General features: G+C 41.5%; 1 protein-coding gene across 1 annotated transcript in view; it reads left to right on the forward strand.

The window, feature by feature from the left end:
* TSPAN12 (tetraspanin 12) overlaps window positions 1-26,974 on the forward strand; it is a 221,132-nt gene that overhangs the window by 54,688 nt on the left and 139,470 nt on the right. Inside the window, exon 4 of the mRNA XM_044276988.1 lies at window positions 3,534-3,669. Within this exon, the coding sequence (XP_044132923.1) occupies window positions 3,534-3,669 (136 nt within the window). The remainder of the gene's footprint in view (window positions 1-3,533; window positions 3,670-26,974) is intronic.

The following is a 26,974-nucleotide window of genomic DNA, read 5'->3' on the forward strand; positions in this document are numbered from 1 at the left end:
CTCTGCAGTTTTGTCAGATTTGATGACAAGAATAGTGCCGCATGCAATCTTATTCTTGCAGCCTAGACCTATTGTATATGGCATCACCATTGGGATTCAATACACGACTGATCAGACACAGGATTGTGGCTTCCATTATGAAAAGAAGCCGCAAGTCAGATGTGATCAGTTGTGACCTAAATGAAGTTGAACTTACATTGGTAGGTTGATGTTTGTTAACTTGACACTCAATTTAAATTCACATTTGCGGCACACTTTAAGGCTACTTTCACACTGGCATTTTGGTTTCCGTTTGTGAGATCCGTTCAGGGTTCTCACAAGCGGTCCAAAACGGATCAGTTTTGCCCTAATGCATTCTGGATAGAAAAGGATCCGCTCAGAATGCATCAGTTTGGCTCCGTTCCACCTCCATTCCGCTTTGGAGGCGGACACCAAAACGCTGCTTGCAGTGTTTTGGTGTCCGTCTGACGAAACTGAGCCAAACGGATCCGTACTGACACACAATGTAAGTCAATGGGGATGGATCCGTTTTCACTGACACAATATGGCACAATAGAAAACAGATCTGTCCCCCATTGACTTTCAATGGTGTTCAAGACGTATCCGTTTTGGCTATGTTAAAGATAATACAAACGGATCTGTTCTGAATGGATGCATGCGGTTGTATTATCTGAACAGATGCACTTGTGCAGATCCATTACGGATCCGCACCAAACGCGAGTGTGAATGTAGCCTAACTTGATTATTCCAATGGCTTCTTTTGTGATAAATAACGAAAAAAGTTTGCTGCAACAGTACATTCAATGCACAAAGTGTCAAAATAAACTTTGCTATATCTGTAGAGCCTTGCTTTACATATTTAGGGTAAGTTCACCTTGGGTGACCATCGAGTTTCTGACGCGATTTTGAATTTGAATGCGGCAGGTCCGCTTGCCGCTTTATTCCCATTCAATATTGGCGCCATTCAGTAATCCGTGACACTATGGATCATGGTGTAGACTTGTTTACGACAATGGGAAGCCATTTTCACACACAAAAAATGCTGTGTAAACGAGGCATAAGTGTTCAGATTTGAATATCGCTATCAGCTATCACAATGGGGACTGCTGAGGAATATAGCATGAGGCCTGTTCATTATGCCAGATTCTCTCAACCAGGTTCCTCAGATACCTTGAGTTCATTGAACACTGTCAACATACCTGAGCCAAAATAAAGCCCTGGATTAGAATTATAAAAAGTTTTACCCACCTTTAAACCAAGCTTCTTTAAGGCGGGAATAGGATTAGGGGTTCCCCAAGTGTCTCCAAAGGCAGTTGCCCTTCGCAACAGGACAATCTCTTTACACAGGCCACAGTGGAGCTTATGGTACACCCTCACACAGTCAACATGCACCGTTCACAATATAACTCACAACTACCAATTGCAGGGCTCTGTACGCTGGGTAAGTCACAGTCTCAGATCATTCACATAATCAATCGGTCGTGTCTACACACAACACTTTCTCTATGCAAGCCATAATCGCCTGTGGTGCCAAGGGCTATCTATACTCCCAGAGAGACAGAGAGCACTCCAACATGTTCCATCACCGACAGCCGAGTAGAACATTTCCACTGTTTAGGCAGTGCCCCGAAACTACTCTTGGATTTCGGAGTGACTACTGCTTCAGCAAACCCAACTACAACCATAGATACTCCTCACTGCTCTCAAGGTCAATCTCAAGGTCAAGACAGGTGTGCTTAGCTCTGCAATACTCTGCCTATTACCAAAAGGTGCTACAACCTCCTACATACATCACCAGGCCCCTCTCACTCCACTCACTGGCAGGTCAAATCCTTGTATATGCATGAAGGGACTTGGCTCACTCAGTTTGATAATATATAAAGGCTTCTAAGAGGGTACAGGAGGTTGCTGTTGTGATGTAGCTGAGTTTGGGAGTGTGTCCATGTGATGCATGCCCCCCCCCCCCCATCAAGAGTGTGTACTGCAAGAGGCATTGAACTACATGTGAACGGGTTGGACACTGCATGGCACAGGCACATTCCCCGAATAATACAGTTCAAGAAAATGGTATGAATGCTTTGTAAAACATTTATTAACCTGTTTTAGACACTTTTCTATCCTTTTTGCAATTCATCTGACAAGCGGCATGGATTAGCAGAAGGGTCTAGTTCATTGGGTAATTGGATGTTAAACAGTTTTGTAATATACTTCAGATGTTTCTTTGTTATAAAAAACATGGGTTTAAAGCGTCTTCTAAGGGTACTTTCACACTAGCAGCAAGGAACTCCGGCAGGCTGTTCCGGCGGGTGAACAGCCTGTCGGGTCCGTGCTGCTGCTAGTGCACGCGTTCCCCTGGACTACCACTCTGGCCCTATTGACTATAATGGGGGCAGGCTGGAGTTCCGGTGGCAGAGCATGCCGAGAGGTGGCCGGAATAAAACTACGACATGTCATACTTTTATTCTGACCGCCTCTCGGTATGTGCTGCCGCCGGGGCTCCAGCCCGCCTCCATTATAGTCAATGGGGCCGGAGCGGTAGTCCGGGGGCACGCGTGCACTAGAGACAGCACGGATCTAACAGGCTGTTCACCCACCAGAACAGCCTGCCGGAATTCCTTGCCACTAGTGTGAAACTAGCCTTAGCAAAGTGTTGTTCGGGTCCATTCACACGACTGTAATTCATTTGCGGAGCCGCGGTACGGAATAACAGATGCGGATAGCACACGATATGCTGTCCGCATCTTTTGAGGGCCCATAGAAATGAATGGATCCGCAGACATTCCGGAAAAATGCGGAACGGGTACGGATCCGTACAAACAATCGTGTGAATGGGCCCTTAGGGAGAGTCTGTCTTCAGTCTCCAGCGTTTTATTAAGCGCGGAAGATGCCAGTGTGTAACATACAGATGCCACCAGCCTGCATTTTGTCGTTATCCCAGTCCTTGACTATTCACTTGTGTCCTTACTATCACTGCCCATGACCCTGCCTATCTGACTTGTTACACAACTTCAATGCTCAGTAAAACACTGAAGAGAGACTCTTCTTGGCAACGCTCAGTTCGAACTTTGCTAAGAAGATTTTTTATACCAAAATGACAGTTACACTTTAAATAACGTTTGCGTTCTCATCTTAGCTAATTAGTTCTACATGTAAAGGTAGAACTTACCCGCACAGCCCAACCCTTACAGCTGGATTACCCATACCTTACATCTCTACCCTACTACCCAGTGGTCATCTTACATAGATCTGCAAAAAAGCTGTAGATACAAAACGGTAGGATAGAACAGAATAGTAGTTGTCAATTTGCTTCTTTTAGATATTAGATGCATTGGAACACATGAGAAAAAAAACGCCTGAACTATCCAGAGTTATTACATGGATGCTAGTTAGGGCTGACACGAAAGACAACTTTGTTATCAGAAAACAGGAAAATCATTTTAGAATATCTGATTAAAGTTGCTGTTCCTTAGTATGTTGCCTAATTTATCACAATTTAGTTTTATACTGATAATGTATCCCTGTAATAATTCTAGAGTGGAGGATGCAGTTCTGCTCATCTACTTCCCTGTGTTCCACCCGGTGATGGTTGCTGTCTGTTGTTTCCTCATCATTGTGGGCATGCTGGGTTACTGTGGAACTGTGAAGAGCAATCTTATTCTTCTTGTATGGGTAAGTGTACTTTTTTGTACTGTTTTTTTGACAACTAAAATTGCTGGTGAATCGCTCCTAACCAATACTGGTTCCTGCCTTTGTGAGCTATTGTTGTGTTCGGGGGGGGCATTTTGGACATTGGACATTTTAACTAATTCATTTTTTTGCATTATTGTTTTTTAATTTCATCAGGCGCTTTACAAATTATATTATGAGACAAAAATTTTATATTTAAAGTGTATCACGTTTGTAAAAAATTAAGGGGTCATTTACTGTTCTGAAATAAGCCTAAATTTGGTGTATTTAAGGCGCACATGGCAGTGCAATGGAAGCGCTAATAATCTCTTCAGTCTTCTCTGCTGGGGACCTGACCTGTCCCCTGCTAGAGTGCAGGAGCAGTAATTCAGCAGCATGTGGCGCTGAGGTCAGAAACACGACTGATTGCACAGACAATCAACTGTGTTTCTGTCCAGGATGATGGGTGCCGCAAACCCTGGCTCTGCAGGCTGGATGCAGTCAGTGGGCCGCTGGTTGTGTACCCTGGAATTACAGCAACATCATCTCCTGGAAAAATTCCCATGATACATCTGTCCTGTTGTCTTTAAGGTACTAAAATTGCTTTTTCCAGAGTATCATTTTAAATAACAGACTTGATTGTGGTAAATGTTCTTCTCCAATGACTTTGGATGGAAAAATAGTTTTATATTGTGAATATTGTATAAAACATGGAAATAATATTTATACACTTGGATGCTTCTCTTTGTGATTTAACCTTTATCGGCACCACAAATTAATGGTACGTCATTGGTGGGAAATTCAGATTAAAAATGTGTTTCATTCATCAGAATGGGGTTGTTTTGGCAGGAAGCACATAGATTTCTGCAAGCCTCATTCAGATAAATGGAACTGATTTTTCGGTCACAGAATTTTCTGAAACAAAATCTGGCACATGTGAAGGCACCCTAATGCAGTTGAGGTAACGCCGATTCTGGTCATTTATCCCCTCAGATGCTGTGGTCAATAGTGACCGCGACATCTGAGCGGTTAAACAGAGGGAGAGGGCTCCCTCTGTTGTCCAGTCTGAGCCTAATGGCAGAATCAGTTGCTATGACAGGCTGGGACCTTGGCCCCAGCCTGTAGCAGAGCTTAAAAGAAAGCCAGTAAAAATCCCATAGACTGCAGTAGTATACTATAGCAGTCTATGATATAAGCAAACAGAAGACTCGATATGCAAGTCCCCTAAGGGAGCTAAAAAAATATAGTAAAACAATTAAAATAAGGTAAAAAAAATACAAAAATATGAATTCAAATCACTCCTTTCCCAGTTTTACATATGAAAATGTACAATTAAAAATATGCTTGATTAGTATCTCCATATCTTAAAATGTCCAAGCCATTCATAAATGTTTATCATGTGTGGTGAGTGCAGTAACAAAAAAAATGGCTGATTTGGTCAGCTCATCCCCCACAAAAATTAATTACATAGCTCTGTAAAAAATTATGGGTGTTCGAAATGTTTTTTCAAAGGTTTTAATATTTTTTTAGTAAAACACTAAAAACTATATAAATTTGGTATCACTCTATTCATACTAGCGCAAACAATATGGTTGTCATGTTATTTTTAACAAGCAGTGAAAGCCCAAAACAGTGACAGTATTGCTTTTTTTCCAGTTTCACCCCACAAAAAACTTTTTCCAGTTGTCCACATAGTTTTCCTGTTTGGGCTCAAGCAGGCGACCATGGTTTTTATCCGCATCCGACCTGCATTTTTTGCAAATCGAATGCGGACCCATTCACTTCAAATGGCGCCTGAAGAGATGCGGACAGCACACCCATGTGTGATCCATAAGTCCATTCTGCGGCCCCGCAAAAAAAATAATTTTGCAGACAAGGGTAGGACATTTGTGAAGGAGTGCCAAAAAATGGCAGTAGGCTCTGGGTCAGTATCCATGTTTTGCGGATCCGTGGTTTGTGGATCACAAAAACGGCAATGGCAATGTGCATGAGCCCTTATTCATATGGGTTTCTATGTATCCAAGGTCAGAATCTGTGCAGAGACTCCCTTTCCACGAGTTCTACAATTTACCCAAGGCTCATGGCTCATTTAGATGTGCAGAATATGTTCATACCCTAACTTCAGTGCTGAGAATGGTGAATCTTGTTGCAGCTCATTTAGGATGTTAGATACTTTTCTTTTTATTATGGCAGCATTTGGTTGGCATACATGTACACCAGTCATTTGTACCAGAAAATCGTACACATCTTTATAAATATATTCACCACATTATGTGATTCTTAGCCTTGTCTCTTTTTCTAGACATTGCTGCATACAAAATGCATAGTCAGTTAAGTTTATTGGCCGACCATCTAAGGTTACTTTCACATGTGCGTTTTCCTTTCTGGTTTTGAGATCCGGCAGAAGATTTCAAAACCGGAAGAAAATGCTTCAGTTTTGTCCCCATTCATTGTCGATGGGGGAAAAAAACGAAGCGAAGTGCACCAGAATGCAGTCGGTTTTGTTGTGCTCCCATGCCGGACACAAAACTGCTGCAAGCAGCGTTTTTGTGTGCGGCATGGGATACGTCAAAAACCATGTAAGTCAACGGTGCCTGTTTTTTTTTTTAAAACACCAAAATGGTATTTGATGCCGGATGCGGCATGTTCATTTTCCATATAATACAACCGGATCTCTTCTGAATGGATGCAGCCAGTTGTATTGTTCAAAGAGATGCGTTTTCCTCTGGTTTTGAGATCCCCTGCTAGATCTCAAAACCGGAAAGGAAAACGCAGATATGGACGTAGTCTAATTTGTATTGGTGCCTCCCAGCTCTCTTTTGACTTTAGATATTGGGGAGAGAAGGATCAGGCTGTTGGATTTTAACATGCCCACTCCTTTCATTCTCACGGGAGAAAATCCACTGCCAGAGGAATTTGGCAGCTGCTTTCTCCCCCTTCATACACAATTAGGTGAGCATACATATCTGTGGGGTGGATCAGAATACATAGCTACCTCACCTGGTAGCCTCCTTACTGTGGCTTATTCAGTTCAGTATAGTATATAGATGGAATCATATAAAACTTACTGGTGGTTTAGTTGATCTGTTCTGTTGTAATGAAAATCATCTCAGAGGGTTACAGCTTTCACAAAACTTTTAATATGTCATAGTGACATACAAAGGTTTTAATCTGACGGGTTTGAGAGCTGAGAAGTGCTCTAAAATGGGCCCATAGACTTTCTATTGAGTTCCTGCAGCGAGGAGAGATAGCATGCTATATGAGTACTTTTCCCTTCTCGTCCTAGTGATTATTGGGGGTTAATCTACAGGTGAAAATCTTTGATTTGTCGCTATGACAAATGTTTTGTGAAAGCTCATAGACCCTTTAACATGTTCTGCCAAGTTTGTAATGGGTTTGTGCATTTACACAACTGCTAATCTGAATTAGTACAACTGTAGTATCAGGTCAGGACAGAGCAGCAGCCCGAGCTAATGATGATACCGAAGCTGGATTTTGTCTACCCCAGCTCAGAACTAAAAGGTAGTCAGCCAAGAAGATTAGTACATTGGAATGGAAGGGAACATAGCCCACAGAAAACCTGACCAATGCCAACATGGGTGCCAGAAGAGATAAGACAGGTGTTTTGCATAGTTTTTCATGAAATTTCATGCCATGTGGCAGTGATGCAGAAAGCCACATAACTGGGAGCAGAGCAGGAGATGGTTATTTTCTGTGCATTTCTTTGAGATTAGCTGGAGTTGAGTCATCCTGCAGAACAGAGATTAGGCATCTGTGTTAAGCTTCCTTCACTGGGGCTTTTGTGACCTTTGCCCAGACGCATCATTAAATTAGTTTATTGTGTGAAGATAAGAACTCATTTATATTTTGTGTTATCTGGCTTCCTTCTTGTGAAGGAAGGAGCGGGGAGCCTTCCTCTTGGGTATGAGGTTATATGAAGTGTATGTGTTCACTGATGCTCTATGTTCCTGAGATTTTACTGTATTGACAGACCGTGGCAACTGTTCATGTATGTGTACAGTGCAGTGTACTTTTTTTTTATGTCCTACACAATCCTTTCCATGCACAACAAAATATATATCTAAAAAATCCAAGATTTTAATAAAGAATGAATGAATTGATTATTATTACTATTATTATTAATTCATTATCATTGTTTAGTGTGAAAATGTATCTTATCTTAATGATATTAGATTAATTCATTATATGGAGTCTATCATCAGTTTTGACCATGCAAAACTGCTGGCAGTACTGTTTAGGGACTGAGGAGAACTAGTCTAGATAAATCCGTATCTTTGGACTAGAAGACACACCAGACTACCAGACTATAAGGTGCAACCCAGGTTTACACAATGGAAAATTTGTAAAAAATATTTTCTATTTATTCAACCTTCCCTGATGGTTTAACGAAGTGGAAGGTCCCTTCATTAGACATTACACAACAGTTATAAAAACACGCACAGGTGTATATACACAAATACTAACACCATGGAGCCACCCTTTGCTCCCTGGGTCAGTTCAGGGGTGATTGAGCTCCTTAAAGAAAGCAATGTAATAAAACATTTCAAGGGTGGATAGTATGAGTAATATAATTTTTTTTTTTTTATTATGCTCATAAAAGGAAAAAAGAATAAAAATAAGAACATAAGGAAAAACTCTCGTAGGAGGATCGCATTAAGGGCTCATTCACATGACTGTATCAATGGGTCTGCATCCGTTCAACAGTTTTGCGGGAAGGGTGCAGACGCATTCACTTCAATGGGGCCGCAAAAGTTGCCGACAGCACACTGTGTGCTGTCCGCATCCGTTGCTCCATTTCGTGGCCCCGCAAAAAAGATAGAACATGTCCTATTCTTGTCCATTTTGAGGACAAGAATAGGCACTTCTATAATGGGCTGCCCGGTCCGTAAATTGCGGAGCGCACATGGGCAGCATCCGTGTTTTGCAGATCTACAATCTTTGCTATATGACATGAGGCATTTCTTACTAGTACTATTTTTCTTATATTTCTTATATATGATGTGTGCAAAATTTTGAAGAGTAGATTAAAGGCTGTATTGCACCTTTCCAATTTTTCAGCAGATGACCGCTAAAATTTTTATGACTGCTCGTTAGCGATCATCTTGCAGTGTAATACTGCCACTAATTGCCAGATGAACAAGCTAAAAATCATTATTTGCCGGTGGCAGATTGTGCTGTCTAATTACGATTTGCCATCGGAAACCTACTAGACAGTATGGGGACAAGCGATGGTATAACGATCACTCCACTCCATGCTGCGGAGGAGATCGCTACATGTAATAGCAGCAGTCTCCTCTGCTAGCTAGCAGGCGATTTCCGGGACAATATCCTTCTCAATCGGCCTGTGTAATACAGGCTTTAGGCTGCTTTCACACAGTCAGTGTTTGGTCAGTGATTTTCATTAGTTATTGTGAGCCAAAACCAGGTTCGAGTAATAATCACATAACAATTGAAAATCTGGGTGAGAAGAATGTCACCTGCCTGCATTGTGTTAACTGTAAAGTTTGGTGGAGGAGGGATAATGCTGTGGGGTTGTTTTTCAGGGAATGGCCTAGGGACCTTTATTCCAGTAAAGGAAGATCGGGGAATACAATATCTCGTTATGGAGAGTGCTTTAGCCACTTCACGACCGCCCATTCACTATAAACGTCCTATGGGCGGTCGTTTATCTCTAAATAGAACGTGTTGGAACGTCCATTCAGAGATGGCAGCTGCACGCTAATCTTGCAACTGCCGAGTGGGGGGCCCGCTGTCAGTGACAGCAGGGCACCCAGAGAGAAGGCAGGGACAGTTCCCAGGTGTCCCTGCCTTCTAGATCGCTGTATACACATTGATCAATTGTGCTGTGTTTATAGTGTTTACAGATCAGGAAGCGCTATGGCCCGGTTGTCATGTGACCGCCGGGGTCGGGAGAGTGCAGGAGCTGTCGGGTCTTCCACAGACCTCGATTTAGCCCTGAACTGAGGCTGTACAGCACTGTATTATTCTGTACAGCCTCTCTGGGTAGGAGAGAAATAAATAGTGAAAAAAAAAAAAGTTAAGTTAAATGTCTTGACCTTATGGGGGAGGCAAAGTGTAAAATAAAAAAATAAAGTGTTTTATTAAAAAAAAAAAAAAGTTTCACATGGAAAAAATAAATCCCCAATTAAGTAATTATTTTATTTTTTTAATACAAAAATAAAATAAATAGACATATTTGGTATTGCCGTGTCTGTGACAGCCGGCTCTATAAATATATTGCATGATCCACGCCGTCCGATAAACACCATAAAAAATAAACTGTCAAAAAAAGCTATTTTTGTCACCTTACATAACAAAAAGTGCACCACCAATCGATAAAAAGCGGATGTCCCACAAAATGGTACCAATAAAACCGTTACCTCATCACGCAAAAAATTTGCCCCTACATAAGAAAATCACTTAAAAAATAAACAAACTATAGCTCTCAGAACATAAAGTCATTAAGACATAATTTTCTTTGTTTCAAAAATGCTATTATTGTGTTAAAGTGAAATAAATAAATAAAAAAGTATAAATATAAGGTATCGCCGCGTCTGTAACAACCTGCTCTATAAAAATACCACATGACCTTACCCATGAGGTGAACCGTAAAAAAATACTGTACAAAACCGTAAAAAAATAAAAATAAAAACAGTGCTAAAAAAGCCTAACATCACTATGCCCCACAAAATAGTACCAATGAAACTGTCATCTTATCACGCAAAAAATTAGAACCTAACTAAGACAATCGATTAAAAAGCTATGGCTCTCAGACTATGGAGACACTAAAACATATTTTTTTTGGTTTAAAAAATGCTATTATTGTGTAAAACTTAAATAAATAAGAAGAAATATACATATTAGGTATTGCCACATCCGTAATGATCTTCTCTATAAAAATGTCACATGACCTAACCCCTCAGGTGAACGCTGTAAAAATAAATAAATAAAAACTGTGCTAAAACAGCCAATTTTTTGGTCACCTTGCCACATAAAGTGTAATAATGAATGATCAAAAAAACATGGTACCAATACCTTCCTGCAAAAAACAAGCCCCTGGAGAAGACTATCGGCAGAAAAAATAAATAAATATGGCGTTCAGAAAATGGAGACTCAAAAACATAATTTTTTTTCAAAAATGCTTTATTATGTAAAACTGAAAACAAACAAAGAAAGTAGACACATTTTGATATAATTGCGTCCATAACGACCATACAAATAGCACATGATCTACCCTGTCAGATGAATGTTGTAAAAAATTCAAACTTTTACAAGGTAACCCAAACATTTTTGGTTACCTTGCCTCACAAAAAACGTAATATAGAGCAATTAAAAATCATATGTACCCCAAAATAGTACCAACAAAACTGACACCTTATCCCCTAGTTTCCAAAATGGGGTAACTTTTTGGGAGTTTCTACTGTAAGGTGTATCTGGGGGGCTTCAAATGGGACATGGCATCTAAAAAACAGTTGTCCAAAAACCATATTGCGCTCCTTTTCTTCTGCGGCCTTCCGTGTGCCCTTACATCAGTTCACGACCACATGTGGGGTGTTTCTGTAAACCACAGAATAAGGGTAATAAATATTAAGTTTTGTTTGGCTGTTAAGCCTTGATGTGTTAGAAAAAAAAGAAAAAAAATTGATTAAAATGGAAAATCTGCCCATAAAGTGAAATCTCATCTCCATTTTCCTTAGGGTAAACAAAGTTTTTAAAATCAGTTTTGAGTAACTTGAGTGGTGTGGTTTCTACAATGGGGTCAATCATGGGGGTTTCCACTATGTAAGCCCCACAAAATGACTTCAGAACTGAACTGGTCCTTAAAAAATTTGACTTTGGAAATTTTCTTAAAGGGAGTCTGTCACCATCATATGGCCATATACAGTGCTTACATTGTCCTATAGCACACCTATACATGAATGTAATGGTACCTTTGTTATTTTCTTTTAGACTTGCTGAAGCTGGAAAAACGAAGTTTAATTCATTTGCAAATGAGCATTCGCAAGTGCCCAAGGGCGGCGTTCACTGTGTTGAAGACCAGGCTGCTCTGGCTTTTTTCATTGTTTCCCCGCCCCAGCCTCTGCTCGCCCTCCTATTCCCTTGCATTATCCTTCTGTCCGGCCGAGATCCCACCCGCGACTGTGCACTGTTTTGCCGGGCTGGAGCATGCGCACTGCAATGCCCATTGTGGGCACGGCATTGCTTTAACTACTGCGCATGTGCCGGCAAATGCCACATTGCCGCTGGTTTTGCGCCGTTTGCCGGCGCATGCGCAGTAGTAAAAGCGATGCTGTGCCAACAATGGGCATCGCAGTGTGCATGCTCCGGCCCGGCAAGGGCAGTGCGCAGGGGTTGGATTTTGGCAGACCGAAGGATGACGCAAGGGAATAGGAGGGCGGGCATAGGCAGAGGCTGAGGCGGGGAAACAATGAAAAAAGGCAGAGCAGCCTGGGCTCCAACACAGTGAATGCCACCCCTGGGCACTTCCGAGTGCTCATTTGCATATGAATAAAAGTTAATTTTTTTTAGCTTCTGCAAGTGTAAAAAGAAAGACAAAAGGTACCATTACATTCATGTATAGGTGTGCTATAGGACAATGTAAGCACTGTATATGGCCATATGGAGGTGACAGACTTCCTTTAAAAATTGCTTCAAAAGTTCAAAACATTCTAACGTCCTAAAAATAAAATTTTAATTACATTACCAAAATGATGCTCACATAAAGTAGATATATGGGGAATGTTAATAATTAATATTTTATGAGACATCACTATCTGTCTTAGGCCTCATGCACACGACTGTTGTGTGCATCCGTGGCCGTTGTGCCGTTGTGCCGTTTTCCGTTTTTTTTTCATTGACTTTCAATGGGTCCGTGGAAAAATCTGAAAATGCACCGTTTTGCAGCCGAGGCCGTGATCCGTGTATCCTGTCCGTCCAAAAAATATGACCTGTCCTATTTTTTTGACGGACAACGGTTCACGGATCCATTCAAGTCAATGGGTCCGTGAAAGAACACGGATGCACACAAGATTGGCATCCGTGATCCGTGGCCGTAGGTTGCTTTCATACAGACGGATCCGAAGATCCGTCTGCATAAAAGCTTTTTCAGATCTAAGTTTTCACTTCGTGAAAACTCATATCCGACAGTATATTCTAACACAGAAGCGTTCCCATGGTGATGGGGACGCTTCTAGTTAGAATACACTACAAACTGTGTACAAGACTGCCCCCTGCTGCCTGGCAGCACCCGATCTCTTACAGGGGGCCGTGATCAGCACAATTAACCCCTTCAGGTGCGGCACCTGAAGGGGTTAATTGTTCTATTATATCCCCCTGTAAGAGCTCAGGGCTGCCAGGCAGCAGGGGGCAGACCCCCCCTCCCCAGTTTGAATATCATTGGTGGCCAGTGCGGCCCCCCCCTTCCTCCCTCTATTGTAATAATAGCTTGGTGGCCAGTGTGCGCCCCCCATCGGGCCCCCCCCTTCCTCCCTCTATTGTAATAAATCGTTGGTGGCCAGTGTGCGCCCCCCATCGCCCCCCCCCCCTCCCTCTATTGTAATAAATCGTTGGTGGCACAGTGTGCGCCCCCCATCGGCCCCCCTCCCTCTATAGCAGTAACAACATTGGTGGCCAGTGTGCGGCCTCCCATCCCCCCCCCCCCAATCATTGGTGGCAGCGGAGTTCCGATCGGAGTCCCAGTTTAATCGCTGGGGCTCCGATCGGTAACCATGGCAACCAGGACGCTACTGCAGTCCTGGTTGCCATGGTTACTTAGCAATAGTACAATAGTAGAAGATTCATAGTTACCTGCTTGCTGCTGCGATGTTCGTGTCCGGCCGGGAGCTCCACCTACTGGTAAGTGACCGGTCTGTGCGGCGCATTGCTAAAGAACTGTCACTTACCAGTAGGAGGAGCTCCCGGCCGGTCACAGACATCGCAGCAGCAAGCAGGTAAGTATGAATCTTCTACTATTGTACTATTGCTAAGTAACCATGGCAACTAGGGCTGCAGTAGCTTCCTGGTTGCCATGGTTACCGATCGGAGCCCCAGCGATTAAACTGGGACTCCGATCGGAACTACGCTGCCATCAATGATCGGGGGGGGGGGGGGGGAGATGGGAGGCCGCACACTGGCCACCAATGTTGTTACTGCTATAGAGGGAGGGGGGGGGCCGATGGGGGGTGCACACTGTGCCACCAACGATTTATTACAATAGAGGGAGGGGGGGGGGCGATGGGGGGCGCACACTGTGCCACCAACGATTTATTACAATAGAGGGAGGGAGGGGGGGCCGCACTGGCCACCAATGATATTCAAACTGGGGAGGAGGGGGGGGGTGGGCCCCCTGCTGCCTGGCAGCCCTGATCTCTTACAGGGGGATATGATAGTACAATTAAGCCCTTCAGGTGTGGCACCTGAGGAATTAATTGTGCTGATCACGGCCCCCTGTAAGAGATCGGGTGCTGCCAGGCAGCAGGGGGCAGTCATGTACACAGTTTTTCAGTATATTCTAACCTGAAGCGTCCCCATCACCATGGGAACGCCTCTGTGTTAGAATATACTGTCGGATCTGAGTTTCACGATGTAGCTCATATCCGACAGTATATTCTAACATAGAGGCGTTCCCATGGTGATGGGGACGCTTCAAGTTATGTTCGGGTGTCCGTCTGGCCGTGCGGAAGCAAGCGGATCCGTCCAGACTTTCAATGTAAAGTCTGGACGGATCCGTCTGAGGCTACTTTCACACTTAGAAATGTTTTAACAATATAATGCAGACGGATCCGCTCTGAACGGAGCCACCGTCTGCATTATATGAACGCAAGTGTGAAAGTAAAGGGACGCCTGACTTTACATTGAAAGTCAATGGGGACGGATCCGTTTGCAATTGCACCATATTGTGTCAACGTCAAACGGATCCATCCCCATTGACTTGCATTGTAATTCAGGACGGATCCGTTTGGCTCCGCACGGCCAGGCGGACACCAAAACGACTTTTTTTTCATGTCCGTGGATCCTCCAAAAATCAAGGAAGACCCACGGACGAAAAAACGGTCACGGACCTACGGACCCCGTTTTTGCGGACCGTGAAAATAAACTGTCGTGTGCATGAGGCCTTAAAAGCAGAGAGATTAAAATTTAGAAAGCAGTTTTTTAAATTTTTTGTTAACTTTTGGATTTTTTTTTTATAAAAAAAAGCTAAAACATATTGACTCAAATTTGCCATTAACATGAAGTACAATGTGTCAGGAGAAAACAATCTCTGAGTGGCTTGGATAAGTAAAAGTGTTCCAAAGTCATTACCACATAAAGGGACACATGTCAGATTAGCAAAATTGGGCCTGGTCAGAAAGGGGGTAAATGGCCCAGTCTGGAAGTTGTTAAAGGGCATATCTCAGCAGATTTGTACCTATGAACCTGGCTGACCTGATACATGTGCACTTGGCAGCTGAAGGCATCTGTGTTGTTCCCATGTTCATATGTGCCTGCATTGCTGAGAAAAATGATGTTTAAATATATGCAAATGAGCCTCTAGGAGCAATGAGGAGGACCCTATCCACTTTAATTGACAGGGTCAGGCGTGATGACATTTACACTGCCTGTAAATCAAAGTGCAGAGGGTGCAGCAGTTGTAGAGAGAGCTGAGCCTCTAGGTTTAATGGCATTACCTTGTTGCTCCTAGAGGCTTATTTGCATGTACATATTAAAACATCATTTTTCTCAGCAATGCGGGCAGATATGAACATAGGACCGACACAGATGTCTTCAGCTGCCAAGTGCACATGCAACAGGTCATCCAGTTTTATAGGTACAAATCTATTGACAGATGGTCTTTAAATGTCGTGAGGAGTCTTATAGGCCAGGCAACACTTCTCTGGAATTCTGGGAAGAGAGTATGCAAATAGGCTCTGAACAAGCTCTGCCTCTAATTCTCCTAGATGTAAGGTAGCTATCCTATAAGTCAATGTTCAACCTTTTAAATGCCTTAAAACATGAATTTAATAATAATTAAACCAGCATCTCTTCTGCAGATAGCTCTGCACAAATAAGGGGCAATCACCTCGAATTAGCTGTCTGCAGATGAGATGTTTGCTTAATTATTATCCAATTTATAATCTATATTATTATCTTTAAATATGTATATTTAAACAAAAACATAAAATCCTGCAGTTTTTGCGCTGGCCACTAAGCCTAATAATAGATGTCAATTCTTGGTCTGTACAGAATAATTTATTGCAGTTACTTGCTTATCTGTCAATATTATCTAATCCTGCCTATAATGATATCACCTCTGTGTACAGATAAGACAGGATTCACCATTCACAATAGTTGATTGTCAGAGCTTATCCATTCTTTCCTTGTACAATGACATCTGCACAGGTCACAGAGCATACCTGGAAAACTCTCCCATAAAAGTCAATGAGGTCCCTTCACTCCATTGTGTCTATGGACCATGTGGCTGCCCTAAAGCAATTTTCTTAATGCTTTCTAAATGATGTTAAGAACAGCTCAGGCAAGATGACCCCCCCTCCCCATAATCATGTTCAGGAAATAGAAAAAATAAATCTGTAATCAGGAAATAAAAACAGATGAGAAAAAAGGATGTGTGTTGCTATCTAGTTTTAACTGGCTAATAACATTGTTGGTGCTCTAAAACTATTCCGTCTGAACTAAAGAGGTTGTGCAAAGAACTGTGTGCTAATTTTTCTAAATAATTTGCAAGTTATAGTATATTCTAGAGGTGCACTTACTTGTGCTAGTGACTTCAGAGCTGAAATCTCCAAGCATACCTTGCAGACTCAGTGGGCCATATTTATCATTACACTTACATCTTACTCCACTTTTACATACAGTCAGGTCCATAAATATTGGAACATCAACACAATTCTAACATTTTTGGCTCTTTACACCACCACAATGGATTTGAAATGAAACGAACAAGATGCGCTTTAACTGCAGACTGTCAGCTTTAATTTGAGGGTATTTACATCCAAATCAGGTGAACGGTGTAGGAATTACAACAGTTTGCATATGTGCCTCCCACTTGTTAAGGGACCAAAAGTAATGGGACAATTGGCTTCTCAGCTGTTCCATGGCCAGGTGTGTGTTATTCCCTCATTATCCCAATTACAATGAGCAGATAAAAGGTCCAGAGTTCATTTCAAGTGTGCTATTTGCATTTGGAATCTGTTGCTGTCAACTCTAAAGATGAGATCCAAAGAGCTGTCACTATCAGTAAAGCAAGCCATCATTAGGCTGAAAAAAACAAAAACAAAAAACAACATCAGAGAGATAGCAAAAACATTAGGCGTGGCCAAAACAACTGATTGGAACATTCTAAAAAAGAAGGAACGCACCTGTGAGCTCAGCAACACCAAAAGACCCGGTAGACCATGGAAAAAAACTGTGGTGTAGGAATAATTATTTCCCCGATGAAGAAAACACCCTTAACAACAGTTGGCCAGATCAAGAGCACTCTCCATGAGGTAGGTGTATGTGTATCAAAGTCAACAATCAAGAGAAGACTTCACCAGAGTGAATACAGAGGGTAAACCATTGGTGAGCCTCAAAAACAGGAAGGCCAGATTAGCATTTGCCAAACGACATCTAAAAAAGCCTTCACAGTTCTGGAACAACATCCTATAGACAGATGAGACCAAGATCAACTTGTACCAGAGTGATGGGAAGAGAAGAGTATGGAGAAGGAAAGGAACTGCTCATGATCCTAAGCATACCACCTCACCAGTGAAGCATGGAGTGGGCATGTATGGCTGCCAATGGAACTGGTTCTCTTGTATTTATTGATGATGTGACTGCTGACAAAAGCAGCAGGATGAATTCTGAAGTGTTTTGGGTGATATTATCTGCTCATATTCCGCTAAATGCTTCAGAACTCATTGGACGGCGCTTCACAGTGCAGATGGACAATGACCCAAAGCATACTGCAAAAGCAACCAAAGAGTTTTTTAAGGGAAAAAATTGGAATGTTATGCAATGGCCAAGTAAATCACCTGACCTGAATCCGATTGAGCATGCATTTCACTTGCTGAAGACAAAACTAAAGGGAAAATGCCCCAAGAACAAGCAGGAACTGAAGACAGTTGCAGTAGACGCCTGGCAGAGCATCACCAGGGATGAAACCCAGCGTCTGGTGATGTATATGCGTTCCAGACTTCAGGCTGTAATTGACTGCAAAGGATTTGCAACCAAGTATTAAAAAGTGAAAGTTTGATTTATGATTATTATTATGTCCCATTACTTTTGGTCCCTTAACAAGTGGGAGGCACACAAACTGTTGTAATTCCTACACCGTTCACCTGATTTGGATGTAAATACCCTCAAATTAAAGCTGACAGTCTGCAGTTAAAGCGCATCTTGTTAGTTTCATTTCAAATCCATTGTGGTGGTGTATAGAACCACAAATGTTAGAATTGTGTAGATGTCCCAATATTTATGGACCTGACTGTATGTCCAAAGTCACTTTTGGCTAAGTCAGATTTATTAATGGTCCTTTAATACTGTGATAAATGTGGTTTTACAATAGCAGTTTATCCTTCAGTAAGCGGCTTTAGAAAAGTCGCACGTCTTTACGAAAAAGTTGCATGTTCTATTAAAAAGTTGCATAAGATAAGCATGGTCCTCACTGGAGTGAAATTTCCCACTTTTTTGTGACTTTTTAAATTGTCGCTATAGTAAATCTGTCTAGAGATTTATTTACATAAGAAAACGCGCTCACTTTCAGAAAACTGGCGAGCATAGCGCAGAGCCAATAAAAGTCGCAAAGTTTTGCACAGTTTTAGTGATTGTGCAAAAATTTGCGACTTTTTCCACTCCATTATTTAGACTTGAGCTAATGATAAATCTGGCCCAGTGTCTACGCTCTTCGGTAGTTAGAGTTCTGCTTAAATGAGACACTACATAGTAATCTACTTCAGAAACGGCCATCTGCTAACTCAGCTAAGCTATATTTGATGTGTCTGACAACAAGAGTATTGAATATTTCTGTGAGTCAGGATAAAACCAAGATAAGTAATGTACAGTCCTGATCAAAAGTTTAAGACCACTTGAAAAATGACAAAAAAATAATATTTCGCATGGCTGGATCTTAACAGGGTTCCAAGTAGAGTAGAACATGCAACAAGAAGAAATGGGATGGAGACAAAACATTTTTTGAGCATTCAATTTAATGAAAACAATGAATAAACTGAAACAGGCTGTTTTTCAGCTGATCAAAGGTTTAGGACCACACCTCCAAAAAAAATAAACCTGCCCCCCCCCCCCCCAAAAAAAAAAAACTGAAATCCAACTTCCAAACATGAACTCAGTAATGAGTAGCTCCGCCGTTATTGTTTATTACTTAAAAAATTTGTTTCGGCATGCTTGATGCAAGCGTTTCCATGAGGTCAGTGGGAACATTTCTCCAAGTGGTGAAGAAGGCCATCTACTGTCTGGAACTGTTGTCCATTTTTGTAAACTTCCCTTGCCATCCATCCCCAAAGGTTCTTAATTGGATTTAGATCAGGGGAACATGCAGGATGGGCCAAAAGAGTGATGTTATTCTCCTGGAAGAAGTCCCTTGTCCTGCGGGCATTGTGTACTGTAGCGTTGTCCTGTTGAAAAACCCAGTCGTGGCGTTCAAGGAGACGAGGTCTTTGAAGACGTTTTTTGTTTTTCAAGCCCTTCAGTCTCAGATGCCGTCTGATGGTCTGGGGCTGCAGTCAGCACCAGTAAGGGCCTTAATTTGGGTCGAGGATCGTCCAGTGTCTTGACGGACAACCAATTGGATCCTCTGGCTCAGTGCTGATAATTTTTTCTGGGGTCTTCCACTTTACTTTTTTGTTCCATAACCCTCTGGATCATTTAAGAAATTCCAAATGACTGTCTTACTGCATCCCATCCCACCTCAGCAGCGATGGCGTGCTGTGAGAGACCCTGCTTATGCAGTTCAACAACCCGACCACGTTCAAAAAGGTCGAGTTTTTTTTGCCTTTGCCATCACAACATGTGACTACCTGACAGAAAATGACAATGAATCCCCATCTTTGCACAGATTTGGGCTTTTAAAGGCATGTGGTCCTAAAATTTGGAGCAGCTGAAAAACAGCCTGTTTCAGTTTAATCGTTATTTTCAATTAATTGAATGCTCAAAAAAATGTTTTGTCTCACTCCCATTTCTTCTTGTCGCATGTTGAAGCTCTACATGGAACCTTGTTAAGATCCAACAATGTAAAATATGATTTTTTGCCATTTTTCAAGTTGTCTTAAACTTTTTGATCGGGACTGTATCTATAGGCTTGTGGTTCTCATACACATTAGAGTATTGTTGACCAAACCTACTGTTTTTGGCAGGGCCGGCTGACATTTTAATGTGTAAGGGGGACTTCCAACAGATGTCAGTGGAGAAAAGGATCAGGCATGTTAAATTTGGACACCTGATGCTTTTGTTCTCCCAGGAGATAAGGCGCCATACGTGTCTGACAGCGGCTTTCCCCTCATTGCTCATTGAAAACAGGCACTTGCAAGAACCAAGTATATTTTGTGAGATGAGAGATAGAGTTTTGGAAAAAAAAAAAACATTTAGCCAACAGCTACTGAAGGTGTTTGGGAACCATTACTCATCCTGATATGAAAACTAATTTGACATATAAAGGTGAACATATTATGTTTTAAAAGTATCTTAACAATGTGAAAACTGTAATAACATTATATTATTGCTGCTTACCATGTTAAAACAAATTATAACATTTAAGTGGGTGGTTAATTTCCCACAGGGAAGAAACTTTACAGAGGATGCCTGAAAAAGAAAGTTAAAAATGCCATTTGTTCCATATGGTCCACTATGTACAATGTGGCTGGTCGGCATTGATACATGCACCTCAATTATGTGAGGACATGCACAGTGAATACTTCAAGTTGCCAGACATTGAGGCAGAATTACTAATCCTGTCTAATATTTATCAAATGTAGCTTTAGGGCCCTATTACATGGGCAGATAGAGCAGATGATTGTCAGGAGGGAAGCGTCCCCTCCTATCAATCGCCTGCTCGCTAGAGGACGAGACTGCTGCTATTACATGCAGCGATCTTCTCAGTATACAGAAGAGCGATCACTAATGCATTGCTTATCCCAAGTCTCATTGTTTGCTGGCAGCAGAGCGCCTATCACACAGTGCGATCTGCTCGGCAAACCAGGATTTTTAAATACGTTAAAGGATTCCAATTACCTAATAATAAATGAGCTTATCTGCTTGTTCTTCGGGTAATTGGCGGCGGTATTGCACTTCCAGCTGCGAACGTTCATCCAAACGCTCGTTAACGATCATGTTAACAATATTCTGCTTGTGTAAAAAGACCTTTAGACTAGGCAGTCTAAAGATGCACCAGATTTCTCCTCCGGATTAGTGGAGGAGACCGCTGCTATTACATGCAGCGATCTCCTCCACAGTATGGTGAGGAGTGATCGCTAATGCCATTATTCGTCCCCATACTGACTGGTTGTTAGCTGGCAGCAGATGCTGTTTACACAGCACGATCTGTTGCCGGCAAATGATCATTTTTGTGTTTCGCTCATTTATCGGATAATCGGTGGCACATTTACACCACCAGATAATCACTAACGAGCGGTCCAATGAATGCTCTTCGATTATCTGCAGACCTCTTGGCCTGTTTTAAGGGGCCTTTAGACACTTTTGTCTAACTTTATACCACCTATTGGATGGTTTACTGTGCCCAGATAAGCCACACCCCACAAGTCTAAAACAAGCGGGGCACATAATTTGTCAAAAAAAATAAAATAAGTCTGGAGTAAAGCATGTACACCAGTGTTTTGGCACAAATTAAGCCAGACTTCTGGCACATTTAGTAACTAGCACAGTTGGCACAGTTTAGTAAATTTCCCCCATTGTTCTCTTTTCCTCATTATTGTGGGCCTACATCCAAGGGATTAGTATGGTTTTGAACATGGATAAATTATAGTACTACTGAGCACACATCTGGGGAAATAAACTATTAAGCTGAATAAACCATCTCTAACAAGTTCCAATGTTTTAAAGTGTGAGCTTTTTGGAGCAATATTCATAATTTGGTCGGTAAAGTGCAGCCTGCAGTTTAATATAACTGTGCAATAATCTGCCAAATGTCAAAGGAAATACTTACACCAGTGGCATGTGTCCAGTAACAGAAGTGTTTCTGTGAGTCCTTTTGAAAGGAGGGACTTTCCTATTTTCTAATATTCATATAATGCCAGCATTTCCAGAAATACATATTTTTTTAACATTGGCCCTACAGTCCCATCATCTGGCATACACACATACATCCTTTTTGCTCAGTACCAAAGGATGCCATTGACTTACAGTGGGTTTTGTCAGGTTCACTCCAGATATGCAGTGTTTTGATGGGAACAATTGTGCTGCATGTAGTTCTGTTATTACAGTCAAATATAAGACTGAGGCCACACAGCGATCTTGGGTGCGACAGTTGTCACGCCAGCAATGGTCACAGTGTAGTAGTTCAGCCATAGAAATAAACACAAAAAAATCCAGCAGAGTTGTTTTTTGCCATTCTGCAATTTGATTACGACCCCATTCATTTCTATGTCTGTAATACTACCTACGATCCAGGCGTTCTTAACCCCCATTGAATGCTGTAAATACAAAACTTGCAAAACTGTGGTGAAATGGTGTTTTTTCCAATTCCACCAAATTCATTAGTTTTTTTTCCCCAGCCTCCCGATACACTGTATGAAATATTTAGGAATGCCATTAAAAAGTGCAACTTTTCCTCCAAAAAAGTAACAAATATTATGGCTCTTGGAAAGCAAGAAGGGAAGAACAACAAAAAATGAAAATTGTTTACGGTTCCAAGGGATTAGGAATATTATTAAGTTATTAGTACTGTTGCATGTCTCTTACTGCGTGAACTGATTTATAATGTATTATCTACAGATTTTCAACAGCCAGCACAGAGTTAAATAATAAAATTCTGCCTGCCGCCACAAGTAGAAACATTAATTTGTGAATTTATTCCACTCTCGTGTAAAAACATTAATTTGGAGCTATGTATTAGAAAAATGTACTCAAACCTCTATAAATATGAAAGTAACATTACAGAAGTTTGTACCAAGAAATGAAAGAATGTTCATCTGTGAGGGTACACCATAGATGATCATTTCAAAGAAAGTTTTGAAATTGTGTTAGTAGGGTTAATTATCCTTGCTTGCAAGGTATATAATACACTGGCATTTCTAATTTTCTATTCTGGATTCAGGAAAGATGAAAAGAAAACAGGTTTAACAAGAAACACCATTAGCCTATTGTTGTGCTATGAAGGCTCTTGTATACAACAGATTGCCAAGGAGCTAAAGCTTTCATACGGAGGCGCCCACTACTTGAAAAGAGGACAAAATGAGTCACCAGAACAGGAAAATAAAATACAGGGTCGTATTTACAACTGCTTAAGAACAGGATTCAATGGCAAATTTTCTTAGAAACCGTGGAATTTCAAAGCATTGTACTGTATTTTGTTACAGGCAGCAAATATACTAGGGCAGATTAGGGGTTTTCCAAGATAAATAAAAATCTTGGATAATGCCATAAATTGCTTAGAAATAAAAAAAAAACATATTATACTTATACTATTCTCCAGCGCCATTGTTCTGCTGCTGCTGTTTACAAACAGTAGCGGTGAAGTGACCTCTGCAGCCAATCGCTGTTCTCATCTGTCTAGTGGTCCATTCACAGGACCACAAGGTTTCTGTGCAGATGCAGTGGACCACAAATAGCGGTCCACAATGCACAGGCACCGACCCTGTGAATCCTGTATTGCGGTGCCCATTGACTTGAATGGGTGCACGATCCACAAAATACGGCAAAATACGACATGTCCTAGCTTTTGCTGTGCCGAGACACAGACCTGAAAGCCCACGGAAGTGCTTCCAATCCGTTCCTCTGTTTTCCAAAAGATAGAGCATGTCCTATCTTTGGCCATATCTTGCGGAATACGGACCCATTCAAGTCAATGGGTTTGTGGTTCCACAATACGGGCACAGAGCCCTTACGGTCATGTAAATGGACAATACCATTGAGGATAGTGATTGGTTACAGTGGTCACTTAGAGTATCCCGAAAAGTCACTGTGCATGCATGCCACCAACACTGTGATGTGCATAGTGACCTATAGGTAAATGGAACATCAGCGCTGCAGCCAATCACTGTCCTCGTTGGTAGACAGGGATTGTCTGCAGTGTGGATGTTCTATTTACCTGTATGTCACTGTGCACGTCACAGTGCTGGTGGCATGCATACATAGTGACTTGCTGGGATACTGCAAGTGACCACTACCATTGCTTTTTAATGGGAAAAATAAAAACCCCTCCTCATATTTTGTATTGTTACATCTGTAACGACACACACAGCACAATTATAATGCAATTTATTCCGCATGGTGAATGCAGTTAAAAAATAATATTCTAATAATCCCATGATTGCTGTATTTTGCATATTCGCCACAAAAGAGTGGAATAAAAAGCGATCACAAAGTATTATGTACCCCAAAATCATACTAATTAAAAGTCCTTCAAAAATCAAGCCCTCACACATCTCTGTAGGGCAAAAAATAAAACATTTATGGGTCTTCGGATGCGGCTATGCAAAAATATTGAATTTTTTGTCATTAAAGGGGATTTTTTGTGCAAAAGTAGTACAATTTAAAAACTATATTTATTTGGTATAGCTTGTACTCCTACTGACCCAGAGAGTAAAGCTGTGGTGTAAATTTTGCTGCAAAATGAATGTTGCATAATTTGCAACGTAGACACTCTGTGGCAGTATTGGTGTTTTTTTTTCCCCCATCCCCCTCCCAGAAAGAATTAATGAAAGTTAACCAGTAAGTTATGTGTGCCCCAAAATGATGCCATTAAAAACCACTAATTGTCCCGCAAGATCCAAGCACTACATCATTGGAAAAGTGAAAACTCTTGGAACTTGACAAGAAAAAAATAAAAATAAAAATTGCTTGGTTACTAAGTCCTAAAATTCAGAGATGGAGTTAACAGTATTAATAAATTTAAACTTTTAGTCACTGCAGTCAATTACTTTTTTACACTTTTTTTGGTGGTCTGCAATTGTAGCACAATTTGTAACTTTAAAACAACAAGCCTTTTAAAAGGTGGCCATACACCTTAGCTGTCGTACAGCTATTCTCTCAGTTTCCCTTACACATGCATGGTCAGCTCAGTTGTCTGCATGTGTTCTCAGCGGAGAGAAGGGGATAAGCTACTAGCAGCAGCATGTATCCTGTGAGAACGAAGGATGTATCCTGTGAGAACGAAGCATAGGTCATGTTGGAATCCAACATGCCAGATCCATTCTCTTTGCAACTTCTGCTCTCAGGAAGGGTCTGCTGACAGCAATACATGGTAGATATGTGATTCCCAGGTTTATTACCACATGGAAGCCTCTCAAAAATGTTTCCTTTCTTTGGGACCTATCCTAGGTCATCAGTATCTGATCGTGGGGGTCCAACACACGGGACCTCCTGCCGATCAGCTGTTCGAAGAGGCTGCAACACTCATGCAAGTGCTGGGTCCTCTTCATTGTTTAAAAGGGTTTTCTGAGATTTTTTTCACTGATGACCTATCCTAGGTCTTCAGTATCTGATCGTGGGGATCCGACACACGGGACCTCCTGCTGATCAGCTGTTTTGAGAAGGCATCGGCACTCATGTGAGCACCACTGCCTTCTCTCAGTTTGCCAAGCACAGTGTCGTACATTGTACAGCGGCTGTGCTTGGTATTACTCTCAGCCCCATTGAAGTGAATGGAGCTACGCTGCTCCTAGGCCACGTGAATGATGAACGTGACGTCACTCGTCCTAGGAATAACAGAAAAGGCTGTGGTGTTTACAGGAGAGCCAGGACCTTTTCAAACAGCTGATCAGCAAGGGTCCCGGGTGTCGGACCCCACCGATCAGATACTGATGACCTATCTAGAGGGTAAGTCATCAGTATAAAAATCTCCGAAAACACCTTTAACCCAATGCCATCTTGATTGTAGCGGAGAACAGTGTAAATATGACTGCTTCACCGCTTTGCTTGAATAGGAAGCCCAGTTTTAATCGACCAATGTTTGTCTAATATATAGAGGCACCTTATAGTTTTACTTGTGTGTGTGTGTATATAAATATATATATATATATATATATATATGTTGACAGAGAATCAGATGCCTGTATCCAACTTTGTGTTCAGTTTCAGAAGGGGACATTTATTAAGATGAGCGTTTTCCATAGTGGCCTCAATTCTCTCTGCGTTGCTGGTGCTTCATCTGGCAGGCTGTGCAAGAGACTTAACTGTACGCCGACCCTATTGTTGGCGTAGATTGAAGCCATTTTCCATGGCAAAAACCAGCATGGAAAATGATACATGAGCCAGGCCTGCCGGCTGCCCACTATCCTCCCCAAACCACGTGTCCTTTTCTTGCCACTTTGGAAAAGTGCAGTGAGTGGAGAAAAGTCACCAATTTTATCTCACAAATGGCGTGTGACAAAACTTGCTACCTATTTCAATCTCAAAAGTGGTGTAAATAGATTAAGAAAAGTCCTCCATAGTCTATTAGGACCTCACAGAAGTCATATCTGTGGTGTAGGGATGCTCCGTCCCTTCTTTCTGCATATATTATACTAGGCATCGCTTTCTGTAAAATATTGAGTGAAAAGTGTTAGTGTTTCTTTGTCTCACACAGACACATACATCAAATGCCACATCTTCTGTCTTATAGGACTCTTACCTAGTAAGCATAGACCCATGGCAATCTTTATTTTCTGTTTAGACAGGATTTGAGAAGCTTTGAAGCCTTGTTTTCCTTGAGCAATGAATCTTTTTTGCTGCATATAATTCTTAGTGTCTACAAGGACAATCTGCAAACTTGCCTAGAGATATACCGACTTTGCAGGCTTTCCAGTGCGTCCTAATCACAGTATTATAATAAGCTTGTGATATAATGAAATGAAACCTGTCTCCCTGGGAAATAGAATCCGTATATTGAAGCAAGGACAACACCTGCCTGCTTCAAATGCCATTATCCCTGCCTCCTATTCAAATGAAAGAGAAGTGGAACGGACAAGCACAATTGCATTTTGAAATAAAAAAACTAAAAAACAAACAAAAAACAAGTGATCAGATTGAAATAGAATTCTGTTAGCGGAACAATTTTGCTCTCCAGCAGATATAATTAACAATTTCTTAAAAGTGCATACTATATTTCTAAATTCATAATTAGTTGTTTTCTCACCACACT

The sequence above is a fragment of the Bufo gargarizans genome, chromosome 2 (assembly GCF_014858855.1).
Source record: "Bufo gargarizans isolate SCDJY-AF-19 chromosome 2, ASM1485885v1, whole genome shotgun sequence".
Classification (NCBI taxonomy): domain Eukaryota; kingdom Metazoa; phylum Chordata; class Amphibia; order Anura; family Bufonidae; genus Bufo; species Bufo gargarizans.